The 16,508-nt window shown below is 43.1% G+C and overlaps 1 protein-coding gene across 1 annotated transcript in view; it reads left to right on the forward strand.

Moving 5' to 3' along the window:
• LOC109992652 (uncharacterized) overlaps positions 1 to 16,508 on the forward strand; it is a 75,355-nt gene that overhangs the window by 22,585 nt on the left and 36,262 nt on the right. Inside the window, exon 4 of the mRNA XM_029279592.2 lies at positions 12,254 to 12,289. Within this exon, the coding sequence (XP_029135425.2) occupies positions 12,254 to 12,289 (36 nt within the window). The remainder of the gene's footprint in view (positions 1 to 12,253; positions 12,290 to 16,508) is intronic.

The raw sequence follows: 16,508 nt of genomic DNA on the forward strand, positions 1-16,508 counted from the left end.
GGTTGCCCGAATGGTTAATCCGACCTCGCTCATCACCCAGGTTTTCATAAACACAGAATGACCCTCAAAGTATTCACGAGAATCGTATCAATCCCAGCATAGGAGATTGTTCTTATCTTAAAGTCAAATATACCTCCCTGAAATACATGCAGTGTATATGTTGGGAATGAAATACCGTCACATGCATTTCAAATCTGAGAGCATCATTTTGACAAATTAAATGTGATGAATTGTCAGTGTGGAGTCTAACCCAGTTTCTCTCTGTCAGAGTGAGCGCTGGCCCAGCAGACAGTGCGACACTGAGACGATGATGATGTGACAGCTTGTTCCCACGTTGAAAGGCAGAATAAATATAGCTGCAAAATCAAACCTGAGTCGCATCCACTCGTCGTCCACATAGCTGCCACCTGCGTCACTATCACAAACCAGGACTTCCATACGTGTCTAATACAAACAGTTTTCACATTTTCCTCCGTGCTGTACCATCATATTGTAAAAACTTTGCCCGGGATGATGTTGAACTTTGTTACCTCTTGCTGTCAAATGTTTGCTGCGAGCTCTTATTTGATTTTCTGCGGAGAAACAGCAAATCTTTGCTTCAAGTTATGGATAACCCAGTTTAGGAGGAAGCAGTGTGAAATGTTTGCCCAGGGTGTTTGCTTCAAAAGTAATATAAAGTAATATAAGGGGAACTTCTGAGCTTCTCTTCAATCCAACAACAAGAATAATTTCTGTTTCCTTTCCAGAAAACAAAACCACAGCAGACAAACTTTCATTTAGCAGTACGGCTAAACCAATAGCACTCGTTTTAATAGATAAGTCGATAATAAATTCAACCACGACTTAATTTCACACCGCAGGAGGGGTGAGAAGAAGAACCACAAACACAGAGACAAGTGTCCCTTTTTTCAGCTCAGTCAGCACGATTAAAGCTAATTTATTTCAATGAGGATTTATTGTTCTCTTGTCAAATGGAATCAGAGCATTTTGAGTTAATTAAGAATAACCATGTCCAGTAGCAAGCTAGACCGCCATGCCCCGTACTTAGCTAGAAGACAACCTTGTTGTTTTAGAGCCCAAACTATGAGCTCACCAAAATCACCAAAAAGCTGTTACACCTGGCAGAAATGGAAACAGTTTGCTAATGTTTCAGCTCAATATGTCCTGGTTACTTTGAGAGGAATAATTCTGTTCAAAATATTCGACTTTGACTCATGGGTGCACTGGACTTAAATTCTGGAGGAAAACTTTAACTGCGTTAGATAGCGCTGCGTTACATCATGGTGCGTTACATTACATTGGGTAATGTTAGCTTGCGTTGCATTACATTAGCTTGCGTTATATTACATTGACCTGTGTTACATTATGTTGCATTACTTTACGTTGTGTTACATTACGTTGGGTAATGTTAGCTTGCGTTACATTAGCATTATGCTGCGTTTAGAATAGCTTACGTTAATTTATGTTACGTTAGCTTGTGTTACATTAGCTTGCATTACGTTATTCTACGTTACGCTATGCTACTTTACATTCTGTTGTGTTACATTAGCTTGTGTTACCTTAGCTTGCGTTACCTTAGCTTGCGTTACCTTAGCTTGCGTTACGTTATGCTACGTTACGTTATGTTGTTTTATTATGTTCCAATATGTTATTTGTGTTACACTTTGTTGTGTTACGTCATGGTGTGTTACGTTACCCAACATCAAGTCACTTTGCATTACCTTTCGGTGCATCCTGTAACATTTTGTAACGTTCCTGTATGTTCATCTTGTCGTAGTTTTGATGAAAAGTAGAGACGTCAAACACGTTTTTTTAAACTTGCCATGGACTCCTCGGCCACTTGCTGCAGGATGAAATAAGCGCTGACGGTTAGAAAACAAAGTGACACTCCTGCATTAAGAAAATAAATGTTTATTAGAATATCGTGGCTATTTCAAGAGTTGCTGTGAGCACAAAGTGACGACACATGTTCTTATCATCCTTTCTCTAAATTAAGTAACTGTTGTGAAAGCTTTCTGCCACTTTCTATAAAGTAAATCTAGATAATGATCGCTTTTTGAGGAGGTGATAAAAGAAAACATACACTGAAATAGACTCAGTGATTCCTTCCATGAGTAATAGGAGGCTTAACATCAGATCACTGGAGACTCCTTCCTTGTGACTCATGAGCAACAAGTTCTCAGAAAGGAGAGGGAGAGAGACAGAGACGGAGGGAGAGAGAGAGAGGGAGAGAGAGGAAGAGAAGGAGGTGGGGACCATAATAACATCATTGTGACTGTTTGATGTAGCATCAGGCCTATTTCCCAGATACAGTAAGTACAGGCTGTCTGCATGTCTGCTGGCCTCTCGCCACTCAAAGGCCACATTCATGGAGGCGCTGCCGCCCTCACAGAGGGCAATTGGATCCACCGGATACCCTTCCCTTCTCACGCAATGTTGTGTAAACCCGGGGAAAATGACCTCAATATGTCCTAAACGAGTTAAGGATGAAGATGCCGTGCCCGCTCACATGTCTCAGTCATGATAATGTGCTGATCGTTTTATAAATACTCGCTCTCATGCACATCAATGAGTGTTTGTCGATTTGTTGCCTGAGCTGATGTGGAGAGTCTGATGGGTCGTCGCCGCCGTCTGTTCACATCTCAGCCCTTTGTCTTTTAACAAAACAGTTATCTGTATCCTCTTCCAAACACCTCGATTAATGTGCTGCTGTCACAAACACACATCATAATGCTTTCCTAAGACATGCTGGAGTATTGAGTTAAACCACGGAGCCGAGTGTTCGTCCTCATGCAGCTTTAACGTAAACTTGATTTAAAACAAAGTTCAAACAATTAATGTCATTAAAAATAACCTCACATGAAGCGGCTGTTAAATCTTTCAGTGCACATAAATTAAAACACAACTTTCCTCTGCAGTTGTTTTATTTCTTCTTCTTCTCTGCATGTTTCGTCTTGATCAATCACTCTCATTGTCTCCGTATTCAGACCTGAAGGCAGCCGGGTTATTATTTTATTTGTTTGGCCGTCACTGAGTTTGCTAATCTTCTCTTTAATCCTCACTCTCTCTCTCGTGGAGCCACGGCTCGTCGGCCTGCAGGCCTGGACAGCTTCAACCTGCCGACCGAGCTGTGGGTGTGACTCTCTCTCTCTCTCTCTCTTCAGTGACCACGTTTCATCAAATATCTCAGTAAGCTGACGCAGAAAAAGAAAGATGGACACTTTACCTTCGATGTAAAATAAACCTCTCATTTAAAGTCAAAATTGTGTGTTTATAAAAAAAAAGTTAAATAAATTAAGGAAGACATAACGACAAGGTAGAAAGATTTAATTATGATAAAAAATGACGAAATAATTAAATACAGACAAAATAATGTGACAAAAACATCTAAAAATTAAATTTACAAGTTAAAAAAATCAAATCAAATCAAAGATTTTTACGAGATAAAAGTCATAATAATGACATTAATGATGAAATAAAAACATAATTACAAGGTATAAAGACAAAATAATAACAAGATGATTAAATACAGACATGATAATGAGGTTAAAAGTTTCAATTATAAAATAAAAATTTATAAAAATCTAATTTTAGTTTCAGTTAATTTCAGTGGAACTACGGTATTTAAAATAATAAAATGAGAAAACATTTTTAAAAAATGTAAAAATATTTTTATTTTTAAATCTCAATTGTAAATTGAAAAAGTCATACTCAAGTCAAAACGTAAAATTATGAAACAAAACTGATAAATTATGAGATAAAACGTTAAAATGATAAAAGTTAAAATAATGGAAAAAGTCCGAATTTTCAGAATAAATTTTTTTAATAATCACGTAAATAGTCATAAAAATGTCTTTAAATGTCTGAATAATGAGCTAGAAAGCTGAAATAATTTCTCTATTTTTCTTCCTGAACCAGCAGAGTTACTGCACCTTGAAGACCTTTCCGAGGTCAGCGTGCCGCTCTATAACTAATTCATAATTTGAACACAGCGCCGTGTGTGACGGGGAGAAAAAGGCAGAAAGGAGGAATAAAAACAGGACGAGAGGTACCCTGCTGCATAATTAACACAGGGCATCACGGTAACATTTCCTTTGTTTGAAAGTCAGACGGAGACTCTCTGCCTCCTGATTGGCCGAGTCTTGTGATGGTTGTTAGGATGCTGTGGTCGCTGATTAAATATGATTTGGAGTTTCCTTTTGTCTCCTGGTCCGTCGTTGAGGATTCTCAGGGTGGCGGATTAGAGAGCTTACAGCCTGTCGGGTCGGCTAATAGATTGTGGTGTAACACCTCTCGTGGTTTGAGTCAGCAGCTGGATGGATCACAGAGTCAAACACCTGCCAAGATCCTTCAGGCCTGAGCCTCTTTCTCTTGGCAGGCCGCTCCTCTCTGCTACTTCAAGTCCTCCGGCTTCTCATGCAACCTCTGCGGGCCAAATTCTCTGTCCATTTCCAGCCCTGTTTACACGCCTCCTCCTCCTCGGCTGCTGATGTCACGACAAAAAACACAAACTGGGGTTCGACGAGCTGGAAAATGTTGTTCTAGTTAGTGAAGGATTGAACAGCCAGAGAGCAGGTGATGATGTTTGAAAAGGTTTATGTTTAAACCGTCTTATACGTCCAGACATTTACACTCTTTAGGCTTCTAGCAAGGTCTGCCCGTACTAAAGATGCAGAGGAAGTAGTAGTAACCTGCAGTACTTCCTCTTTATGACAAGTCTTCAGTGCTACAGTTCATTTAACAGGGTTAGCTTCCTCTAGCATCTCGGTTAGCTTCCGTTAGCAGCTTGGTTAGCTTCCGTTAGCAGCACGGTTAGCTTCCTCTAGCAGCATGGTTAGCTTCTTCTTGCAGCTCAGTTAGCTTCCGTTAGTGGCTCGGTCCAGCTGTATATGGATCGGGCTCTTGGAATTTAAAGGTCAGTCTCTGCAGCCTAAAACGTCTCCCGAGGTAACTTTGCTGTTCACCCAAACACTGTGTGAAACCTAAATCCCATAAGCCTCATCTCTCGTGGAGTCAAAGTGAAAAGATCCAATCAGAAAAATGTTTTTTTGTTTGTCCTGATATGATTTGTAGGAGGGTCTTTAAAGGCCTCATATCCCTAAACATGAATAATCTAATGCAGTTCAGACTGTGTGCCGGAGTTAGCTTATTATTTTATTTGTTTTTAAAATTAAGAAACTACCCAATGGGCGCCTACAACTTCTGTTTTTCAGCGTGGTATTGAAACAGGTGTTGAAAGTGTTTGACTTTTCTACTTTCGTATCCACGTTTAAAAAATCTGGTATTGGACGAGTGTGGAAGGAAGTAGGATGACTGAAGTTGCAGAAAAGGAATGCGATTAAAGTTTTCGTCAGCATCAGAGAAAGTAAAATATCAGGCCTCAGACGCTTCCTTCAGATATGAGAGAGAGTCCCAACAAACCAGACCTTTGTAGGAGCTGGCACATATTTTAAAGGCTGGACAATTTGAATGATCCTTTTGTTTCTCTGTCCTTCTGAACCCGTTCACTTTTCCTCTGCCCGTCTTCTCCCTCTGGTTCTCTGTCATCCCCGGTTACTGCATGTTGGTCCCCAGGCTCTCCTGTTGTTGAGGATGTGATGAGCGGGTAGAGAGGTGTTAGGAGAGGAGACGAGACAGAAACAAGAGGACAGAGAGGAGAGAGATGGAAAGGTCGGGTCAGGGCAGGACGACACAGAAGGAAGCCCTGCACATAGAGACCACCAGGAAGTAAAAAAATTATTCCAGTCCTCCTCTTTGCTTTGAAACTCTCTCACTCTGCATTTGTCCCTGGCATCATTTGGTAGTTTTTGTGCTCCCTAGAGATGCACAAGCCTTTAAAAGAGACCGTTTTTACGAGTCCCCTGAAGCAGAAAGTTACCAGAAGGATCACGTGCGTTCAAAAGAAAATAGTTCATGAGAAATTAGCTTTATCTGGTGTTGTATTCCCCCCTCCTCAGCTACAGGTTGCATGTCGTGTTTCCTGCAGCGGAGGAATGCTTTGAGCACAGAGAGCCAAAAATAGACCTGCCGACCCGTTAAAGCGGAGTGTGTAACATGTTGTGGCTGCAGGGGGAGAGCCGCACACTGCCTCTTTAAGACAGGCTCTGTGTACTGTAGTGTAGTATTTCTGTAGTAGTGTATGTGTGTGTGTGCGTGTGTGTGTGCGTGTGTGTGTCTTCTGCGTGTAACGCTGACTGAGCAGGCAAAGGGGTTGCGTGACTACTGCAGACGAGGCTGTGACCTCAGAAAAGTGGTTATGAAAACGATCTGTCGAAGTGAGCGGGGAGAGAGAGAGAGAGAGAGAGAGAGAGAGAGAGAGAGAGTGAATGTAAGACGAATGGGGCAAGAGACATAAAGCTAAAGAGAGAGAAAAAAGAGAGCGAGAGAGACCAGCCCTGCAGAAATGAGCTAATTTGCGCTATACTATCACTGAATGACACCGGAGAGCTGCCACACACTCTGATCCTAAGGTATTCAATGCATATGCACACACACACACACACACACACACACACACACACACACACTCTCTGTACTATACTTACACATAGCTGTGAGGGAGGACTCTGCAAAGGCTACAGGGAGCAGAGAGTTTGCACTAACAGAAGCTCAAAGTCAGAGAGAAACGAATTGAGAGGGGGAAATGGAGAAAATAGAGAAAGAAATCCTTACATCACATATTGACTTATATTTCTGTATAACAATCTCCAGTTTAATGTTTTAATTCTTTAATTAAACGGTGTTAGGGCTCTGTTTTTATCCCCTCACAGATAAGTTAGCCTCTCTGCCGCTGTCGTTAGTGAGCTCGTCAAACTGTTCAATGCGTTGCTGTTTGCGATACAAAACGTTTTTAAACGATTCAATCTCTAAATAGAAAAAGAAACAAGGGTCGCGCTGGTGGCGCAATGGTTAGGGTGCGCGCCCCATGTATTGAGGCTGTTGTCTCAAGGAAGCGGCCCGGGTTCACATCCCGCCTGTGGCCTCTTTCCCGTATGTCGCTCCCCACTCTCTCTCCCTGGTTTCCGACTCTATCCACTGTTCTCTCTCCATTAAAGGCACAAAAAAAAGAAACAAAAACTTTTAATCAATCAATTATTATTTGTTTAGCACCAATTCCTAACAAAGGTCATCTCGAGACGCTTTTCAAAAAGCAGGTACATGTTACAAGCTTTATTGATCCCTGAGGGATCACACTGTTATTTAGAGACATGCTTCACACACACACACACACACACACACACACATATGCACATGCACAAACACGACCTGTGGACATGCTTTAGCCACACAAGGAGCTCACCAGAGCTGTTTTGAAGCCTTCTGGATTTTTCAATATTAAATTCGAAAACAGGTGGTTTTAAAAACTTCCTTAAACTCCTCTGCAGGACAGACTGGATGATCTCTGCAGTCAGTTTAAGAAAACGTCTGCTTTAATGTCAAGCATCCCTGTTTTTACATCATTAAAGTACAATATAGATTTGACCATCCTGTATGTGATCAATCAAAGTTTGAAGTTTACCTGAACAGACAGAGATGACATCTTTTATGTTTTCCAGTAAAACAACGAGCAGAATGATTGTGGTGAGACCAGCGTCTGTAAAGCTGCTCTGTGTCACCACAGGAACATGTCAACTTTTCATTTCCTCTGTCACAGATTATATTCTGTTCACCGAGCTCTCGGGACAAACCAGTGCCAGTGTGCATGAGAAGTATTGCATTGTTATTTTCTGCACAAACATGAGAAAGATGGGAAAAAGCACTACAACCTGCTAAAAAAGGTTTAAATATATGTAAAAGTCGAGCAGCGCTTGCTTTAAAAAGAGCTGCTTATGAAGAAGAAGGGATAAAAGAGGGGAGGGAGGGAGGGGGAGACGTATTGGTGTTGGGTGAGGATTGCGTGTGAGCAGTAATGCTAGCCTTCAAAGAGCACAGAAGAGCACATTGTATCCATGCATGAGTCGCTCAACAGGGACAGCAGCATGACGGAGGGAGGGAGGGCACACCAGGACAACAGCCCAGAGAGAGATGGAGGGACGAGAGGAGGAGAGCGAGCGACTCTCTGACATGACAATTGTCATCTTTGTGTTTTTCAACATGGCTGCCAACTCTCACGCTTTTTGGCGTGAGATACACACTTTTACACTCTGTCCCACACCCTGGACTGTGCAAAAACATACATTTTATAAAATGCAGGCTGCACGGTATCACAATGTAAATATCTGTAATTGTAACCTCATGTCACAGCTCACTCTCTGAATGTTTTTATGTTGTTGTCAGATGCTTCTAATAAGGAAAGCATTCATAGATATACAAGTAGCATCATTCAGAACACAAAAATAAAGATATAGAGAAATATAAATTTACTAAAATACAAATACAGGTGGTCATTATTGCACTCTCTGAAGTTTAGGAGACAGAGCTGCTGAAAACTGCTTTTTGTGTCTTTATTGTAGAGATAGGACAGTGGATAGAGTCAGAAATCAGAGAGAGAGAGAGAGGGGAATGACATGCAGGAAAGGAGCCGCTGGTCGGATTCGAACCGGGACCACCCGCTTGGAGGACTACAGCCTCTATACATGTGAGCACTATCCTACCTCTGGTGTTGAAATATGAAGTAAAATCCTGCAGGTCCTCGAGTGTTCGCTTGAGGCTGGCTCCACGAACACTGTAAGTTACAAACAGATCACAGGCAAAAAAGCTGTTTTTACAGCATAAATTAACATGTTTACAGCCTGGTACCAAAAAAATTAGATTGACAGGTGGGCGCGGTCTAACGGTTTGTCAAGAGGCTTAAAACCCGCCTCAGCTCCAGCTCTCAGCCTGTCGTTAGGTTGACTGAAAGTTAGACTGAGACAGGATTCGATGGCCCTAACCACTGCCCCACCAGCTACAACAAACTTTAGTATTTAAGTGTGATCAAAGGGGGACGATTTTCAGTTTGTGTGTGTGTGTGTGTGTGTGTGTGTGTGTGTGTGTGTGTGTGTGTGTGTGTGTGTGTGTGTGTGTGTGTGTGTGTGTGTGTGTGTGTGTGTGTGTGTGTGTGTGTGTGTGTGTGTGTGTGTGTGTGTGTGTGTGTGTGTGTGTGTGTGTGTGTGTGTGTGTTACAATGAGGTCAGAAGTTTGGTGACAAAATGAGTGTGAAGCGGTCACAGGCATGTCAGAAATGGAATTGTCTCGAACATGTGATTCTCCGATAGCAGCAGGATTCTGCACTATTGTTAGGGTTTTTTTTCTTTATTTTTTTTTTCTTTATTTTAGAGACAGGACTGAGGACAGAGTCAGAGCCTATCAGATGATGTCACCTGATTGATGTGTGTGGTTTGAAGGTTTTTTCCTTTTTCTTCCATGTCCAAAAAGATCTCAGGAAAGATCTGCTCCGAAACCAGAAGTAAAGCCTCTGTGACGGTTCAAAAACCAGCGTGATGTTTATCTCCTCTCAATAAGAGTCATAGCTGCCGCATTTTCCGGACCACTGAAGAACTTGTACTGTGTGTGTGTGTGTGTGTGTGTGTGTGTGTGTGTGTGTGTGTGTGTGTGTGTGTGTGTGTGTGTGTGTGTGTGTGTGTGTGTGTGTGTGTGTGTGTGTGTGTGTGTGTGTGTGTGTGTGTGTGTGTGTGTGTGTGTAGCATTGTTTTGCTGTACCATCAGGGAGACAATATCACACACACACACACACATACCCTCCTCTGCAGGGTCAATATTTACAGTTCATCTTCTTCTGCAAAATCATTCTGTCACAAAGCCTTACCGTCTCCCCCTCTCTCTCTCACTCCCCCCTCCCTGCTCTGTCTGTCACTTTTACTGTATGTTCCAATGGCTGAGCGTGATCGGGGCCAATTATGGCTTGTTCTGAGCGTGCAGGGCATCCTGTGGAAGCAATACATTACAGGCAACTCGTGCCATCCCTCCTCTCCCTCCATATGTGCACACTCCCCCGCCCTCTCCTGGTTCTACTACATGTAGTCATTCATCCTCCACGCAGCTGTTGCCTCCACTTTGAGTGTGGGTAAATGTGAAATTAATGGAGTGTCGTTTAGTGTGTGTACACTGAGGCACGCTGGAGGATGTTCGATACCCCGCTCACGCTTCTCCAAAGAGGATTCTTGTGTTTCCGAGTCTCTCACGACACAGAGGGAGGATCTGGCGAGCAGACCTGATGAAGATGAACCTTTGGTAGATTTCCTCCTTGGGTTGAGCAGCAGAGACAGAGTCTCAAAGTCACATGAGACAAATAAGTCAAATATCCAGCGTTTAGCATTAGAAACACCTGGAGTTTGATCCCCGTTCACGAGTCCAGCGTCGTTGTGAAACCACCGCAGCTTCAGAGACAGAATGTCGTAAAACAACCTGTTGAGAATAACGCCATCCACAGCGCCTCACCTCCTACAGCTCAAAGGATTTAAACTAGTTTGGTATTTAGTTATTATTTATTTAACCTGATGAGCTCAGTGTGATCGGGCACTTTGTCGTGCAGTGTACAGAGGGTCATGACTTCCCATCACGTGCCATTCAGCTGCTCCCAACCGTAGACTAAATATTAATCGACAGAGTCTGAGTGACGTCACCCGTCTGTTACAGTAGGGGGCGCTGGAGTCCCATCGATGGCGGTCTCCATGCTGGAAATGCTGTCTCAGTCTAACTTTCAGTCAACCTAACAGGCTGAGAGCTGGAGCTGAGGCGGGTTTTAAACCTCCTGACAAACAGCTACATCGTAACCGTTTACTCTTTACTTAGCATCTTTATTTTAACTAATTTGATAAAACAAAGGATCCAACTACAGTAACTGTTTTAAATAGTTTGAAAACCAGACTTTTTGCCCTTCCTGCAGAACATCTGTTAAAATGAAACAGGTATAGGCGAAAGGAGGAAACCGAGGACTCGTGTTTCTAATGATGCTCGTGTTGTATTTTAGTAACATCACAAAGAATAATCCTGAAAAAGAGAGCGTCAAGGTTCAAAAGAATAAGCCCTCTTCCTTTTTGTTGTGGAGGGGCTCATGAGGAAGGAGGTGTCGAAACACACCAACACAATGGTACCGTTTCCCTCTGCTGCCCCACAGGAAGCCGTCTGCATTCGCACACACACACACACACACACACACACACACACACACACACAGACAAAAGAATGCATTCACACATGCTGCGATTTTTAAATTTCCCACTTCTCTCATAAAATCCTCGTTTGGTTGGATCCAGATCACCTGCTGAATCTTTTTTATGACTTTCCCAGGTTTCATCTGCCAAAATATTCTGACTTGAAACAAGCAGGATGAGTTCACACTTATCCCCTTACTGATCAGATATTTCAAAGCATTTCTATTTGACCTGATAGGATTGTTTGTATCAGGTCAGAAAGGTGGATGAACTTTGCGTCTCCTCTTTCTCTTTCTGTTCCCTTAACTTCACTCCTAATGAGGATCAAACATCACATCTGATTTGTAGTATTTACTCTCCTCTGGGTATTTCAGAGTAATCATCGTTGCCAGATGAGAGATGTAATGCCTATAAAATTGCATAATAATACTGTGCTGCTGAGATGAGTGTAATCAAATCATATAACTACATTTTCACTATTAACAGCTCTCTGCACAGACCCTCCTAATACAAACCGGCTCCTCACAACGCTGGGTGCCTTTAAGGCCTATTTTTATAAATGTTGCGGTCCCAGTGACTAACAGATACAAACGTTTTGGAGCTGTTCCCGTTGATTGTTTCACAGCTGTGAGATGAGCTGTGATGGATGCTGATATCTTAAAGAGGGAGAGTGTGTCCACTAGAAGTTGTTGTTTTAGTTTCTGACGGCTGTGGCTCAGTTGGTAGAGTTGTTGTCTCTCAACTGGAAGGTTGGGGGTTCAATCCCCAGCTCCTTCAGCTACATGTCCGATGTGTCTTTGGGCAAGACACTTAACCCCAAGTTGTTCCCACTGCTTCGTTAGTGGTGCGTGAATGTGTATGAATGGATGAGTTAATACTGATGGACTCTTTACTCAGCAGTCTCTACCATCAGTGTGTGAATGTGTCTGAATGGATGAGTTAATACTGATAGACTCTTTACTCAGCAGTCTCTACCATCAGTGTGTGAATGTGTAGGTGTGACCTGCAGTGTTAAAGCACTTTGAGTAGTCAGAAGGCTAGAAAAGAAAAATATACAAGCTGAAGTCCATTTACCGTGTGTGTTATTCGTGTGTATGAGCGCTAAACCTTTTTTTTTTAAATCCAAATTGAGAAAACCTTCCATTTTTGTCTTGCAGAAAACAGGAGTTGCTGTTCTTCCACTGGCTCCTTCGGTAAGTTCTATTCATGTAATTTTGTCACTGTTTTTCTTTTTTTTAAGTTAGCGCTTATTGAACAAGACATAGTATCCAACAAATACAACATGAGCCTGCATCATATTATTTTTTATTTTGTATTATTATTATTTTTTTATTAAACATTTATTTTTGGGCTTTTTGTGCCTTTAATGGAGAGATAGGACAGTGGATAGAGTTGGAAATCAGAGAGAGAGAGTGGGGAATGACATGCAGGAAAGAGGCCACAGGTGGGAACCGAACCCAGGCCGCCCGCTTGAGACGACAGCCTCCATACATGGGGCACGCGCACTAGCCACTGTGCCACCAGCGCCTCAGAGCCCTCATAGTAGTCGTCTCAAAGACACCAGACTTCATTTACAGAAACAGACGTTTTACCGTGGAGCAGTGAGGAGTTTCTGGTCTTCCATTGCCCCCTAAACACAAGAAGATGATTTTTCAGTAATATTTATGGTCTTGGTCTTGACTCAGACTCTGTCTTGCCCTGTCTTGGTCTTGTCTTGGTCTCGGAGGACTCTGGCCTCGGGTACGTCTTGGTCTCTGTTAGTGTGGTCTTGACTACAACCCTAACCGAGGCAGACCAGCGACTCCTGAGTTCTGTGGGGTAGAAGTGCTGTTTTTGTTAATGGAGTCTGGCGGCTTTGAAGAACGTGATGTAACAACTGTTTCTGATGATAAACAAAATCATCTTCCTGAAACTGAAAGCTCTCTCTCTGTAGGGATCCTTTCTGTAACGTTGTCACACACTTTGAAAAACAACCTGAGCCCGTGAGGGACAAAAACAACTTTTACTGCACACACTTTGATCGAGCCCTGAAGATAACTTTACCCGGGGGGGTAAATGACCCTAAGAGACTTTTTGGCATTTTAGTTTTGATTATCTCAGAATACTTTGGAGATTTTTGCACGTTTGAGCGATCACAGGATCACACCGTTTAGTTCTGTTATATTGTAATTTTCCCCCTTTATTCCTGCACATGTCTTCCGTTCTCATCAATGGCTCTAAAAGTGGAAGACATCGCGTGTCCCTCTGCAGCGTTAAGTCTATTTAAGGCCTCAACTTATGTCAGGAAAAACTCAGTGGCTTGATGCTGAGCTAATAATGTCTGACCGCTTTCCCAGTGAGCTGCACAAGTGCTCCTCCGGGGATGAGAGAGAGAGCGCGGGCGAGCGGTTTAGAGAGGCTGAGGAGAGAGAGAGAGTGGAGCAGTGTATGAAATGACCTCGCTGCTGTTGCGTGCCACGGTTTGTTTTCAATACCGGCCACATGTTTGAAAGTTGCATAACTTCTCAGATGCGGTTTGTAAATCATGGAGTATTTTGGGGGTATGGAGGTGTGTGTGTGTGTGTGTGTGTGTGTGTGTGTGTGTGTGTGTGTGTGTGTGTGTGTGTGTGTGTGTGTGTGTGTGTGTGTGTGTGTGTGTGTGTGTGTGTGTGTGTGTGTGTGTGTGTGTGTGTGTGTGTGCTGACAGCCTTCCCCACCTCACAGCTTCAGATTATTTATCTCCTCATAAAGACCCTCCTCTATTAGCAGATCCTGCGTCATAATGCAGAGTAAAAGCCGCTGATCAGTGCAAATGAGGATTACTGAGTGGGAAAAGTCATTCTCCGTCTTTTCATTCCGTTAATCTCTCGTCTGCGCTCTGCTCGGCTCCACAGCTGCCTGCCTGTGTCTCACTATCCTCACTGTGGGAGCTCTGGCTCAATTAAAGGCTAATTAAAGGGCCAGTCCGTGAACACAGGACCGGTCTTTGTAGTGCTGTTTGCGCAGGTGGTTTGCATCACATGTTGTAATGGTGTCAGGTTGGAACATCAAGGCTGCACGCATTAACACTTCTGCACTGTAGGCTAAGGTCGGGCACGTTGCACGCTTTAAGTGCCATCGTTTCTTTTTCTTCCGTCGACAAGAAAACTCACTTTACGCGCAGTAAGCAGGAGCTTTTGGTCGACTGAGCAAAGTAAAGTGTTGGACTGCAGCATTTTAGAATTTTATATTTTTTGTTTGTTGAGATTTAAAATGATGCAACGAAAGGCACAAACATCCATCCATTATCTAAACTGCTTCTCCTGTACGAGGTCGTGGAGTTCTGGAGCTGATCCCAGCTGTCATTAAGCAAGAGGCGGGGTTACACCCTGGACTGTTCACCAGCCAATCACAGAGCTGACATATAGAGACAGACAACCAGCCACACTCACATTCACACCTACAGACAATATAGAGTCAGCAGTTAACCTAACCAGCATGTCTTTGGACTGTGAGAGGAAGACGGAGTACCAGGAGAGAACCAACACATGAACGAGGAGAACATGTAGACTCCTCACAGAGAGACTCCTGAAGGACGGGAGAAACATGAAGCAGAAATATGTCTCATTTAAATCTGCAGTCAAAAGATAATAAATCCTTTAAGTGATAAGAAGAAATTAAATTAAATTATATCTGTTGTTTTTCTTGCCTAAAGTTCTGCTTCAGGTTCTTGACTTTGTGGATTTGAGGCTTTTTTTGTCATTTTCATCAGAAAGTGATGAAACTATGAGGCTTGGGACATTGGCTTGGAGTGTTTTTTAAGATGAACTTTTAGCTCTGAGCATAATTTTCTTGACTCCTCAAAGTATCGGCTCCTCATGAACGCAGCCTCCAGGTATCTTTATAAAGAAATGATTTGTAGTGGCAATGCTAGCCCAGATGTTTCAGAGTATAAAAGTTCCTTCAGTCATTTATTTTTCAGTTTATTTAAATTAAGAGACCACCCCCACCCCCACCCCCCCCCCCCCCCCCCTTTAAACCAGCAGCTTGTTACGTTTCATTAAAGGTCTGTTAAAAGATAACTCAGCTCTCTGCAATGCAAAATAATCCGCCATAAACTGAAACATTCCACCCTGAGATGTTTTAACACTCTCCGAATTATAAAATCAAGCTTCAGCTGCAGATGTTACAATCCGAGTTTATCTGCTCTGTTACAGTAGAGTCAGCTTGTCAGGATGAAAATAGTTTGGAGGTGGAGAGAAGACCATTTCTCAGCAATGACATGTTTTGGTTCAGTCGACCATAATAGGCTGCACTCTCACCCACCACACACACACACACACACACACACACACACACACACACACACACACACACACAGGACTGGTTTTTCTCGTCAGTGCTGGGATCTCTTGCAGACTGACCACCCACAGTGCGACCAAGCCTTCCTCGGCGTGTGAGCCTCATCAGACTCGGAGCTGATCTTTAAAGTCAGACTCGCATTTATCTTCAGGAGAAAGAAAATCACAGTTAGAGTTTTTTTTTTTTTTTTTTTCTTTGTGCAGGTAAATCAGATCATGCTTTCATATTTCGTATCATTCTATGTCTTCAGCAGCCAAGCCCCGAGCAAACACGGAATGTGCATTCACACTGACACACACACACACACACACACACACACACACACACACACACACAGGTTGGGATTGAGGTTAACCAGACGGGGGCTGATACCGAGATAAGAGGTCTCGCTTGGTCACGGAAAGTCCAGCGGTGGATTTAATGGGGATTACAGGTGAATAAATGGTTAAAATCCATTAACCCTCCCACAACACCGGCTCACACCGGCCTCTGCTACGAGCTGTTGTCTACTGTATCTATATGTATGTATGTATGTGTGTGTGTGTGTGTGTGTGTGTGTGTGTGTGTGTGTGTGTGAGGCGTGCAGAGGCGTGATTTATCCCGGGAGTCCCACCCTGCTGCACGCGATGCCTGGGAATCCGTGCCGGTCGAGGATTTACTAAACACGCTTTAGGGAATCCCAGCTCTCTCCTGCACACACACACACATACGCACACACACACACACGCACTCATGCACGCACGAACACACACACACACACCTTTAGGATATAGAGCTGACATGGTTAACACTGATCAGGTGGAATGACTCAAACACACACACACGTCTTCAGGATGCAGAGCTGTCATACCTGACTCTCATCACACACACACACACACACACACACACACACACACACACACACATACACACACACACACACACACACACACACACACACACACATACACACATACACACACACACACACACACACACACATACACACACACACACACACACACACACACACACACACACACACACACACACACACACACACACACACACACACACACACACACACATACACACACACACACACACACTCAA

The sequence above is a fragment of the Labrus bergylta genome, chromosome 20, assembly GCF_963930695.1.
Source record: "Labrus bergylta chromosome 20, fLabBer1.1, whole genome shotgun sequence".
NCBI lineage: Eukaryota > Metazoa > Chordata > Actinopteri > Labriformes > Labridae > Labrus > Labrus bergylta.